Source organism: Dipodomys merriami, unplaced genomic scaffold (genome assembly GCF_024711535.1).
Source record: "Dipodomys merriami isolate MVZ:Mamm:240054 unplaced genomic scaffold, mDipMer1.0.p SCAF_1, whole genome shotgun sequence".
Taxonomy (NCBI): Eukaryota; Metazoa; Chordata; class Mammalia; order Rodentia; family Heteromyidae; genus Dipodomys; species Dipodomys merriami.
In genome coordinates, this window is record NW_027202270.1 from 7,665,829 (window position 1) to 7,679,155 (window position 13,327).

Here is a 13,327-nt window from a genome sequence, read left to right on the forward strand (position 1 = left end):
TTACAGAAAGAGATGAAAGGAAAGTCCCTGCAATGTACCCATGTGGAAAGGGAGAGAGCATTCTGAATATTCTCCCCATAACACTAATATAGAGAATCTAATTTGCTGAGGTACTAGAGAAATTTTATAAGAAGACTGTCTTATTCTCTATAAAATACAATCACGTTTCTATTCATAGCCATCACCAGTTTATTCTGTTCTCCAATAATATCAGTTTGCCATTGGAAGAGTCATTTGAAGGGGTCTTATACTACCTTTCATGAAACTAACCTCTAAAGAAACCTCTCATTCTGATTGATTGTCTTACTTGATCATTTTTGGCCATATTTTACATCTGAATGACATCGGGATCCATAAACCGAATAAATGCTTGTAAGATTTTTGTATTAAATCAATGGTATTCTGACTATTTCTCATGCAAGTAGGTAATAAAATGTCTACAGGCTTCCTCTGAAATACAAATTTAGAGTATTCTCTCATTTAAATTCACTCCAGTTATTAAGTGATGTGAAGAAAGATATTCATAGCAGCACAGAGATTTATTCAACATATAAAACTTTTTCCAATGGGCAGGAGTTATACGGAGAAAGCTCTCAGTGGAAGACATTAAATAAAACATCATTAAATTGGGTGAAAGTCTCGTCTTCCCAAAGTGATCTGCAAAATCAAAGCATTTCTAATTGGAGAATCTGGTAGATGTAGGAAGCAGTGGGCCGAGAAGCTTTGTTGAGTTTATTCTACAATTTGCCCTGTAAGTCATGTAGATGGGTCTACTTTGAGCCCTCTGTTTTCTTTTGCCATTGCTTTGGCTGCCAAAGAAAAGTTACTGTGTACATAGAAAAGACACTGTGCGAACTAACAAGTAATTTGAATGACCATGAACAGCATAACAAATATTTTTATTTTAGATTCTCACCTTGCACATCCATAAAGAGAAATGAACATTAGGAACATTAAGAGTGATCTGAGACTCATCAATGTTCTGGAATCAAATATAGAACTGCATAGAAAATGGCTATTATAAATGTGATGTGAAAATCCCTAAGACAGTGAGAAAAAACCTGATGGATTCGACTACTAAAAACACTTGAAACTTCTCTAGGAGAAATGTTTCATTAGCGAACTTACAAGAAAAGTAACAAAACGGGACAAAACATAAGCAATTTGCAAGACTAAGATTTAATATACATAACAGAATGATCTCTGTGGCTGTTCAGCATCCCAAGGAAAAGACAAATGGCCTCAGGAAACACTGACAATATGCTACCACAAAGAGTCCTGGGAAGAAGATAAATAAATGACCACTTAAAAATGCAAAATTGCCAGGTGGCTCATGCCTGTAATCCTAGCCACTAAGGAGGCTGAGGTCTGAGGATTGTGATTCAAAGCCATCCCAGGAAGGAAACTCCATAAGACTCTTTTTTTTTTTAATTCCTGTCTTGGGGCTTACATAAGACTCTTATCTCCAACAAACTACTCAGAAAAAGCCAAAAGTGGTGCTGTGATTCAAATAGTAGAGCATTAGCCTTGAGCACAAAAAGGCTCAAGGACAGCACCCAGGTCCTGAGTTCAAGTACTGGGACCAGCAAAAGACACCCCCCCCCCCAAATTCCTGCAGTCTAAAAATAGAAACAGTGTATGTTAAAGCAGCTCTGAAGTAAGACATTTTAATAGTTAAACTAAGGATAAATAAGATCAATGGACATATGCTACGGTATATCAAAGTCTTATTACTTTGTCCACTTTATATCTATTAATAAAATGAATTCAATCAGTGGTATAATATTAAAAGAAAGTACACAAAGTGTTCTAATGTGTTTATTGTCTATATTTGTTTAAGAAGCAAGAATAAATATCTAGAATTACAGTAAGTAAAATGATAGTCTAAAATATGTTAATGCATACACAGAAATATTTTTTGAAAGAGCTATACGTTTATAAAAACATGTTAAAATCAGAATAAAAAACAGCATGCTAAAGATGACAATTAACATTGAAAGTCATTCATTTTTGTCTTGTAAAAGACATAGAAAATAATGAGAATCCACCTCTGTATTAAAAGCATATTTCATCTGTATCAGACAGATCAGACAAATTCTGCTTGTTCTTACTTTTTTCCCCTCTGTCTTTTGCCAAAGTAGAAGTATTTCCACCATCCATGGCATCTAGGAAGTAATAAGTGATAGTCAGAAAACTGTTTATTTATAAAATAAAAGTTACAAATTTTGTGACAATTTGCACAGTATGGAAAGCCAAAATTTATAATGGAGTTCTCAGTACCACTCTCCTAAGAACACAGGCAGGTGTGGGATTGAGAGCTCAGATCTTCCCTCAGTGCTCAGAGACTTTGAGAAGACTTCCTTACTGAAGTGCACCAGCTTACTCATGTATAAAACGGGTAGCATAAATTTGAATAATCAAATTTCTTTAAAAAAAACAGGTAGCAACAGTTATCCTATTAAGGTTGAAAACTTGTTAATGAAGGTTAAATAACAGCTATGTGCAAAGGCTAATTGTAAATCACTCTATAAACCAATAATTTGTTGCAGGACCTCATTTCAAACTATACATTTTAAAATTTAGAAATAGTTCTTTGACGTTTCTTTTCCTGACAGCAAAACAGTTTGCCTTCTTAGGCTTTTCTAAAGTCATAAAGTTGTGATAAAGTAACATTATTAGCAGATCTATCAACCAAAGCATGCTGTTTCTTCGTTTCACAGATAAGGGTAGAATCATATAAATCCAACATTTAGCACTGTTATGCTAATACAGCAAATAAGACACCTCTGTTTTTAATTAGTAATATTTGAACCACATCATTGATACATAACCAATAAAGCCTATACTGATTTTAGTTTCTAACATCCAGCAGCCTGGGACTTAGGGTTCTGTTTCCAGTTGGTAAGTTAGAGTTGTTCTAGCGTTCTCCTTGAACTCTGATCACCAGCCGCACTACTAACTTCAGTCTGTGGTATTTCTGATTTACCTCTGTTGCAAGACCCTTGGGCATCCTAACCATCATGTAAAATGCTTGGCTTTTTTTTAACCCTTGCTCCTTGGTCTTGGCACAAATTTTGTGAAACACATGACACAGGTTTGTGTAGCTTGAATTCTAAAGTGTTATCTGGAAAGAATTTTCATCTTTGGTCCCTCCTTTCTCCCCAGTCCTACTTCAAAGGATGAATCTTCCTCTAAATAGATATTTTTCTTTTCTTTTTTGTTTATATATGTTCTCTTTAAAAAATGTCTTTTCCTTTTATAGATGATCCCTAACACAATCCCTAGATGATTCCTTGAAATAAAGGGTGAATGCATGTTTTAGAGACAGAGACAACACTAGAGGACTAAAGAGTGATTTTTTTAGGAGAAGTGGTTTGGAAGTGTTAACTTTGGAGTTTGAAGATCTTGAGGGAGGGCGTAGACCTTCAGGACCTTGGACAGAGGCCTGCTGCCGCTGAAGTTTTTACAAGGCAGGACTAGTGGGGAGATGTGTGGTAGGGGACAGTTCGGGTGAGGGTGGTGATTGAAGTCACAGGAGCAGATCGGATCCCTGGAGCAACTTCCCTGAGTGACAGAAGCCCCTTGGATACCCAAGGGTGCTTTGCTCCAAAAACTCCCTGCTAAAATCAAGTTGCTTTTGTCCTGTGTTCATCTTGCATTTCACAATGTCCCCATCTGTAGCCTTTCCTTGTCACATGGCCTCCGCACCCTTGTTCTCTCATCTTTCCATGTTTCCTCTGCATAGGTTTTATTGTGCCTGCCATTTCATGCCTCTCCTTTATTACTTCCGGGACCATCTCCTTCTTCGTCCATTTCTGTACTCACATCTCTGGATCTACTTCCCTTCCCTTTTTGCTCTGGATTTAATTCTTGCTCTGTTTCTCTCCATCCTATCCTGATGTTAGCTGTTTGTCCATATCACTTCTTGTCTTTATATTTCCTTCCTCTATATTTGGTTTCAGCTCACAGATGACTGCCTTCACAACCACCAAATGCCACGGTCTTGGAAGCTAAGTCTACTTAGAAACAAAGCTCATTTGTGTATCTTTTCATTTGGTGACCCAGCCTCTGTGTCCTATTCTTGCTCTTACGTTAGCCACTCAGTGTCACATCTACGTATCCAAAAGCCAAGTCTTCTCTTTGGACCCCTCAAACCTGTTGAGAACAGTTATTCTATGCACAAGTATCCATAAGTGCACTTGTGTGTGCGTGTGCGTGTGCGCGCTTTAGGGGAGGGATAAGAAAAAGAAAGAGTTGTCTTCTGTATACACAGGAAGACACAGATAATTGCTAATATGATTGCGGTTTCTGTCACATGAGGATAAACTGTATCCCTCTTGGATATTTTCTTCTATGCATTTGGAGAACTTGAGATTCACAAAACACTGAAAAGAAATACAGAAATGAAAGACAGGTGTAACGAAAGACAGGTTTCCTGTAAAGACAGGAAACAACTCACTGTGGTGATAAGGAGCTATGTTGAACCTCAAATGAGCTGTACCTCAGGTACAACAAAGATTCAGACTCTTTTTCAACCCGGCCACTCCTCATTCTCCTTCTGTGCTCTGCCTATTGCTCTATCTCCCTACATTTCTAGCTCTATCTCTGATTCTGTGAAACTCTCTCTCTGACTCCTCTGTTTTCTTTTGTTGCTTTTTACCTTTTTGTCAATGATGGCTTTAATCTTTCTTTCTCTATTGATCTTTTTTCAGATAGTTTGTATACAAAATAGCTGGTCCTATTCCTACCCCCTCCATCACTGATTTTCTTTTTCCCTCTGCACTCATATATATATATATATATATATATATATATATATGACAATATTTATGTACATGTGTATATACAACTATAAATGTGTATGTATGTATGCATTAAATATTGTGTATGAGGTATGTGTATGTCCCTTTGGGCAGGAGACACTTTTGCCATGGCAAACTCTCCTTTCTGTCATCTCTTACTCTTCTTTCTCTTTCACTTAATCTTCATTATGTGAGTAAAGAATAAGCTGGGGCAAGCTGGGTGCCGAGAGCTCACGCCTATAATCATAGCTATTCAGGAGGCTGAGATCTGAGGATCACGGTTCAAAGCCAGCCCAGGCAGGAAAATCTGTGAGACTCTTATCTCCAATTAACCACCAGAAAACCAGAAGTGGTGCTGTGGCTCAAGTGGTAGAGCACTAGCCTTGAGCTGAAGAGCTGAGGGACAGCACCCAGGCCCAGAGTTCAAGCTCCAGGACTGACAAAAAAAACCCAAACAACTTGCATTGTGCTTGCACCATTGCATATTTTGAAGTGTACAGATATGGTTAATTAGGCTTTCTTCCTTCTATCTGATACACTTCCCTATGTACATTCTTAGTTCTTTATACAACTCCAGATTCTGATCATAAGTGTTATGTATAGTGATTACGTACCATGTGGCCACCTGACTTGCTAGTCTCTGTTCTTTTCTTTTCTTTTTTTTTTATATCAGTTTTGGGGCTTGATCTCAGGGTCTGGGCACTGTTCCTGAGCCTCCCTGTGCTCAATGATAGTGCTCTACCACATGAGCCACGGTGCCACTTCTGGCTTTTTCTGTTTATGTGATGCTGAGGAATGGAATCCAGGGCTTCATGCATGCTAGGCAAGCACTCTACCACTAAGCCACATTCCCAGCCCTTCTTTTCATTTTTTTTGACCTTTTATATATTTGTACATTTCTTTACTAATCCCCAAATGGGGATAGCATGTGTTAGGCTATGTCTTTGTGATCTTAATTGTTAATTGATCTTAACTGGATTTATTAAAATAATCTGATAGAATCCAATTGCATGGTCAAGTACATCTGTCAAGAACTATACTAAAGTTCACGAGTAATTGATCTGGATCCTTTATTTCTGTCTATAATTCCATAATGAGACAGTTGTCTTTGAGGCATCTACAATTACAAATGACCAATGAGTAGAGCCTAGAAATCTAGGCTCTATTTTGCTAGTAGGCATGACAGTGGGTATTCATAAAAGGCACCACCATTTTGTTCTTTATTTCTTCCACAACACCAATATATAATTACACACAGTCAGTTGGTAGAATTCATTCTATGAAGCATGAGTTTATCATGGTTTCCTAATTCCTTCTATTCTCTAGAGTGTTGGAAAGAAGTCTTCAGAAGGGCTGGATGCAAAGCAGTCAAGGTGCTGAGAATAAAATGCATCTGGGTGCACTGGCTGTGAATTCAGAGTCCTGACATCTGCAGAGCCAGGCTTGGAATCCTAATCTTCTGTACCTAATCCACTTCTTAGAGCTTCCAGAGGCTCTTCTCCATGACTCCGCTCGGAAGAGCCACTACTGCTGAGCCCTGCAGAAAGAGGGGACACCCCTTGACAATCTGTCTACATCTTAGGAACCAATCCAGAAAATGGAAAAACTGGAGCCGGTGCTGGTGACTCACAGCTGTAACCTTAGCTACTCAGGAGGTGGAGAGCTGAGGATCACGGCTTGAAGCCAGACAGGGCAGGAAAGTCTGTGAGACTCTTATCTCCAATTAACCACCAGAAAACTTGAAGTGGAGCTGTGGCTCAATGGGTAGAGTGCTGGCCTTGAGCAAAAAGGGACTCAGAGACAGCTCTCAGGCCCTGAGTTCAAGCTCCGGAACCAGTGTGCGCATGCACATGTGCGCACACACACAAATACACACACATACATGCACAAATATAAGAAAACACTGGAAGAGAAGCTTGTTTTAGAAATATTCCTACCACTTGGCCACTTCTGTCCCCCTGGTCAAGGCTGGGGCAGGGGATACTTTTGCCAGGGTAGCACTCCTTTCTGTCTTCCCTTCTTATCTCTCTTTCCCATTCACTTCGTCCTCTTCATGTGAGTAAAGAGTAAGTTTGCATTGTGCTTGTGCCGTTGAACATTTTGAAGCCTATGTAGTATATTAATTAGCCCAACCCACCTCATGCAAAACGTCTAATGTAAATCACCTAAAATTCTAATACGCTGAATGCGATGGTGCATGTCTATACTCCACTATTCTAGAGGTTGAGACAGGAAGATCCTAGTTTGAGGACAAATAAATTCAGTTTTAAAAGGGCTAGAATATATATAGCTTAGTGGCACTTGCTTAGCACATGTAAAGGCCTGGGTTGTGCCAATTTTTTTAATCTTAAAACCTATTTAAAAGCTTGAATGATGCTTTCATAGCACAGAAAAAGATTTATTATATCTAGAATTTTTAAATTGTTCTTACGTCTTTTCCTATTATGTATTCTCCAAGTAGATGCTTTTCCAATATCCATAGAATCTAGAAAAGAAAGAAAAACAAAACCAGAAATCTGTAACTAACAGGGGTATAAATTTTATGACTACTTACATTATAGATTAGATTTGGACCACCGATGATGATCATTTTTTTTATCTTCCCATTAAAGAGAGATCCCTTGCAAATGGGGCAGAGATCCATACTCATTTAGTAAAATGAAAGGGTGTGTGTGTGTGTGTGTGTATGTGTGTGTGTGTGTGTGTGTGTGTGTGTGTGTCTTGGGCTTGCACTCAGGGCCTGCATACTATCCCTGAGCTTTTGTGTTCAATGCTAGTGTTCCACTACTTGAGTTACAGCTCCACTTTTGGTTTTTGGGTGGCTAAATGGAGATAGTTTCATGGCTGTTTCTGCCAGGATTAGCTTTGAACCATGATCCCCAGCTCTCAAGCCTCCTGAGTAGCTAGGCTTAAAGGCATGAACTACTTTCTGAGAACCTTCCATGTACAACATGTAAAAGATTCTTAATGATTTGTGTGCTTGGGTCAAATGGGCCAAATTACAGTTCTCTTGCCTACCTATTCATTTGTTGCCAAGATAAATAGCCACCTTATTTGCGAAGATATTTTCTAATATCACTCCTGAGCTAATGTAATGTTGGAGTTATCTGTCAAAGTCTATGAATTCAAATTAATGGTAGTAAACAAAAAGATTTTCTTTATTAGAGAGTGTGATGAGGGTCTTTCGAGTTTTAAGCAAGATGATAACAAAATCAAATAATGGCTGACTATCTCTTTCTCTTCTACACAAGATAGTCGGTAAGCAGAAGTGGAAATCATGCCTAATTCTAATATTCTGGGGTTCATAGGACTGGCAGTAGGTAGAGCACAGGGCGCTCCCCTCAACCACAGTTGGCTCATTCACCCTGGATTTATGATTCTGTTTTTCACGTTTCAATGTCCTGATGAGGGGAATGCAGAGAAGGGAGTGGCCTGGGTCCTGCTGTGACAGGGGCCCGGTGTAAATCCCAGCGGGGCATGGGGGGCCTCGTCCCAGAGCACAGCATCTGGCCCCCCCATCCTTCCCCCCCCCCATCCTTCCCCCCCCCCCCCCCCCCGTCCCCTAGGTCCTGGCTGCCATCCTTACTAGTCTCACCAGGCTCCTTCCTTGGTGCTGAGAGCCAGGATACTGGCGGCAAATCCTCCTCACTGGATTCTGAGGAATTCTGGTCATGTCCTCTCACTGCAGAAAGAGAGCAAATGCCCCCCGAGGGCTCAATGTGTGTGTGTGTGTGTGTGTGTGTGTGTGTGTGTGTGTGTGTGTGTGCGCACGCATGCGCGTGTGACAGAAGGAACCAAGATGGAAGAACATTCTAGAGAAAGGAAACTAGGAAAAACTTAGCTCTGAACTTCCAGAAGATCTTAGATCTCTGCCTTAAATCTCCACGACCTGTGCTTCAAAGTCCTGTGACCTGCAGTGACCTCATTGTCACTTGAGCCTGAGACCCAGAAAAATGTTCCGCCCTCCTCCCCTAGTTGACACATCTGCTTTGTCTCCACTCTCTTCTTATGCCACATTTCCCTTTTGTCTTGTATATCCTTTATGCATTTGTTGTTGCTTTTGTGTCTATTTATATTCACTTAGAGCTTGCTTCTCTTTCAGGACAGTCATGAAAATCAAAAGAGAAGTGGATCTTCTAAACTATTTCCCTGGCCGTTAGAAATATGGTCATGGAAAATCCATGGGATGTTTGTTTAGAAAAAAACCATTAAAGTCCTATTAAAATTTGTTTATTATGTTGAATTATTACCTTCTTTGGAGTCATAAATTACAAATAACCTAACATGTATAAGAGTTAAAAGAAGAACCGTCTAAAATTAAAGCAAGTTGTATTTTTACATGGAAGAAAAGAGCAAAGAACTAGAATGAATGTCTTAAAGAAGAGTGCACAAATGCCTAGGAAGTATTCTTAATTTCTCCTACCATGTTTCCCAAGCCTTTTCCAGAATGTAACAGATTTTCTGAAATCTATAGACTCTGGGAGATAAAAGGGAGAAAAATCATTATTTGTATACAAAAGACAAGCTCTGTGACAACGCTTATCCAATAGGCTTACAACCTTCCTTTTCCTTCTATTGACCGGGTTGTGAAGGCCCAGCATTGCAATGCTTCAATTCAACCTGGATTTCTCTTTAATTCTGTGTGTGTGTGTGTGTGTGTGTGTGTGTGTGTGTGCAAGCATGTGTGTTTTGTGTTGTGCTTTCTAGGAAGGCACATTTGAGCTATACCTCCATTTTTAGTTTTAGTTTATCTATTTACTCAGATAGAGCTTCACACTTTTAGTCCTGGGCCAGCCTCAAATCACAATGCTCGCTTGTCTGCCTCCCATGTAGCTGGAATCATGTGTCTACCAGCACACCCAGATTCTCTTGAATCCTTTATGTAAATTTGGAAATGATTCTTGACCATGGCTAGATCCAATTCTCATCCACAAAGAAAGGCAGGATTACCTCCTTGCCATTCTTTGCTTCTAAGGTTTTTTGGTGGGGTGGAAGGGCAGGGGGAGAGCTGGTCCTGGGGTTTCTTTTGCTCAAAGCTACTCTACCACAGCTCCACTTAAACCACAGCTCCACTTCTTGCTTTTCTGGTAGTTGATTGGGGATAAGACTTTCCTGCCCAGGCTGGCTTCAAACCTCAATCCTCAGATCTCAGTCTCCTAAGTAGCTAGGGTTATGGGCAGGAGTCACTAGTGCTTATTTGCTACTAATGTTTTTGAGATAACAAAATGGAGATTTATTGGCAAAAGCCCTGGGGAAAATCATAATGTGTGCCAACAGTTTAGCTATAATTTGGGTTTGGATATAATTCATTTAAACTCATTGTTACCTGCCCAATAATTAAATAGCACGGATTATTCCTTGTAAGCTTTCTAAGCTTACTACTAATGACAATATTATCAATTAATTGAGGGTTAGTGTGCTTACTGTGCCTTATAAAATATAAATGGTTAGAAAGATGGAGGAGAATGATGGGAAGGGTGACGTCAGTGAAGATACATTGTACTCATAATCTGACTTCTGGAGAGGAAACCCCTTTGTACAACTACTTAAAAATATATATGGTTGTAGTAGAAAGTCAGTACAATATTTCAACTCTACTATTAATAGACAGAATAACATTTTGTTCAAAAACCTGTCATTTTACTGGCATATGTTTACTATTTTTTTGGTGGTACAGGGATTTAAATTCAGAAAACAATCTACCACTTGAGCCATGCCTCCAGCCCAGACTTTTGCTACATTTTCATTGTGTTAATCAATAGGCCTTGTCCACTTAAACAAGTTTAGAATATCTCCTTGACCTCTTTTATTTCTTAGACTGATCAAAACTCATCAGAATGGCTTGGATGTAGCTCAGTGGCCCAGCACTTGCTTAGCAGGTACAATGCCCTAGGTTCGATCCCCAGGACTAAAAATGAAAAACAAAACCTCATCAGAAAACAGAGCTTTGAGTTAAGACTTTGACATCCCGTAGTCTAGAAGTTGCCACTGTGATCTTACCTGGTGCCAGCTGGTGTTGTGAACAAGTGGCCTCTTGCTCCTCTATTTTCTCATGCAATCCTAACAGACTGTGGTTGTTGATAGCTGTACACAAGAGTAGATTAAAATAAAGATGGGTAGATTTTTCTCAGTGGTCTCAGTTGTGAACAAGAAACCAATGACTAGGAAATTTTCTAATAAGAAAACTCGGCCAAGCCTTGAAACCCCATGGTAATCCTAGCCTGCGCCTAGGCCATGCTGTTCCGTCTTTGTCAGTGAGGTTCCTGTGGGTTAGTGACACTCTGTTTCTGCCCCATGGCTGGGAAGGGGCAGCCTTGCCACCTCTTGGTCCTTTCTTCCTACGTGTCTCTCTTTGGCTGAGTGCCCCGTCTACTTGCCATTCCATGTCTGGCCATCTCTGCCCCTGTGATTCATGCAGGGAGAGCGAAGCCCTCCTCTTCTATCCTCACCGGCCTACCAACCTCAGCCAGTCACTAGGCTAAGCAACAATCATATTTGAACCATAGACACATTTTATTTATTTATTTCTTAGAGCAGTTTGCACTTTCTAAAAGTAGGGGTGTATTTCTGTTTCCCTTTAGGAAACCCAGTGAACAATTGAATTAAAGATATTCTTCAAAATATTGCTCCTTTGCAACCTCATGCTCAGGACATGTTTCCATTTGGTCTTAGCTTTTTCCTAGTGATTTCCCTAAACAACCATGTGACTAAGATTTTCTGGGATTAGAAAGTTAAGAGGGAAAGCAAACCAGCAGTTTGTACACTACAGAGTTTTAAATCTTCTGACAACCACAGGACAGGAAGAGATCAGAAATAATATGGACCTTGGATAAATCTTTTTTTTTTGGTCAGTCATCGGGCTGGGACTTAGGGTCTGCACACTGTCCCTGAGCTTATTTGCTCAAGGTTACTGCTCTATCACTTTTGAGCCACAGCCCTACTTGCAGTTTTTAAGTGGCTGATTGTAAATTAGAGTCTTATGGACTCTAATTGTAGATGAGAGTCTTTTGGGCTGGCTTTGAACTTCAGATCTCATTCTCCTGTGCAGCTAGGATTACAGGTGTGAGCCACTACTGCCCTGCTTGTATTTTACAAAGGAAATAATTCTGAAGCCAGGATATGGGTCTGATCTTTCCTTCAATTCTCCATAAGACTTTAGGAAAGTCTTTGGGAAACATTTCTGGTGTTTTCCCCTGTCTCAGAAACAAGGACACCAACATTCACTCTGCCTATCTGCTCAGATACACAAAATAATGTTATTTACAAAGCTCTGTTCAAACATTACTCTATATGCCATGCCACGCTGAAAATTTTTTTGATCAGAAACAATATTTTGTTTTCAGAATATTTTATCTCAAGTCTTTACTTCTGCTAAAATGAGGTAACAGCGTGACTTGTCTTTTAGCAGAGTGACAGTATTTGGGTTTGAACTCATTTTGGATATAGGATCTTACTTCCTACTCAAGTGCATGCCTGGATTGTGATCCCCCTATTTTAAGCTTCCTTTCATAGCTAGGAGAAGAAGCATGTGCCACTATACATAGTTCTCAGTTGTGAAGGGATATCTGTGAACTTATCTACTTGGGCTGGCCTTGAACTATGATCCTCCCAATCTCAGCTTTCCAAGTAGCTAAGATTACAGGAGTCACCTTAACAGCCAGGTTATCTTCTGACACTATTCAAAGGGTATACTCTACCAATAAAGGAACATTTATTTTGCTACTCTCGTAGAAGTCATTGGTAAATCTAATATTCTATAGTCAAGCAGAAAATATGGTACCACAATAAAGAGGATCCATTCTCCTGAACGGGCTCAGGATCAGAATAGGATACAACAGGTAACAGCCACTCCTCAGTCCTCCCAGCCTTCCTTACCTGGTTGGCTTCTTGGCGAAGTCTCTGCAGGCTCATCTTCATCATTGGATCCTTTAGAATCATCACTGCTGATTTCTGCACAAATGAGAGAAATCCCTCTGGAGTCTCGGCAGTGACCAAGGCCCATGTGGCAGGAATGCCCGCAGCACGGGCTCTAGGGAATCCCAGCAAGTTCACTCAGGGTGTGGAATGGATCCTGACAGCTTGGGGCTTGACACGTCTTCCAGAGCCTCACCCCAAAACTGGTCACACTGACAGGTTGGGAAGTTTTTCACAACCCCTAGGTACCCTTCTCACCCTGCCCTCATCTTATTTGCTCCTCTGTTTCTCATTGTTCTCAGAGCCTCAAGCTCTTGCTTAGTTTTTTTTCACTCAAGGCTGGTGCTCTACCATGTGAGCCATACTTTCTCTTCCAGCTTTTACTGGTTAATTGGAGGTAGGATTTTCAAGGATTTGTCTGCCCAGGCTGGCTCCGATTCTCCCATCTTACCCTCCTGAGTAGCTAGGATTATAGGTGTGAGCCATTGGCTAGCTCATCTTTCTTTCTTTCTTTCTTTCTTTCTTTCTTTCTTTCTTTCTTTCTTTCTTTTTCTTTCTTTCTTTCTTTCTTTCTTTCTTTCTTTCTTTTCTCTCTCTCTCTCTCTCACATA

The 13,327-nt window shown here is 40.1% G+C and overlaps 1 protein-coding gene across 10 annotated transcripts in view; it reads right to left on the minus strand.

Annotated features, from left to right (window-relative positions):
- The window catches only part of LOC138822334 (nuclear autoantigen Sp-100-like), an 80,338-nt gene that overhangs the window by 43,343 nt on the left and 23,668 nt on the right, over window positions 1-13,327 (minus strand). For 8 of the 10 annotated variants that reach the window (XR_011370400.1, XR_011370403.1, XM_070015156.1 and 5 more), the window contains exons 9-14: window positions 12,678-12,752; window positions 10,803-10,886; window positions 9,226-9,279; window positions 8,389-8,484; window positions 7,234-7,287; window positions 2,112-2,165 (exon numbers count right to left, since the gene is read on the minus strand). Coding sequence is in view for 8 of the 10 variants with exons in the window: in XM_070015156.1 (XP_069871257.1) it covers window positions 2,112-2,165; window positions 7,234-7,287; window positions 8,389-8,484; window positions 9,226-9,279; window positions 10,803-10,886; window positions 12,678-12,752 (417 nt within the window). In the remaining 2 variants the exon portion in view is untranslated. The remainder of the gene's footprint in view (window positions 1-2,111; window positions 2,166-7,233; window positions 7,288-8,388; window positions 8,485-9,225; window positions 9,280-10,802; window positions 10,887-12,677; window positions 12,753-13,327) is intronic. The other 2 variants (XM_070015165.1, XM_070015202.1) reach the window with 2 other exon arrangements.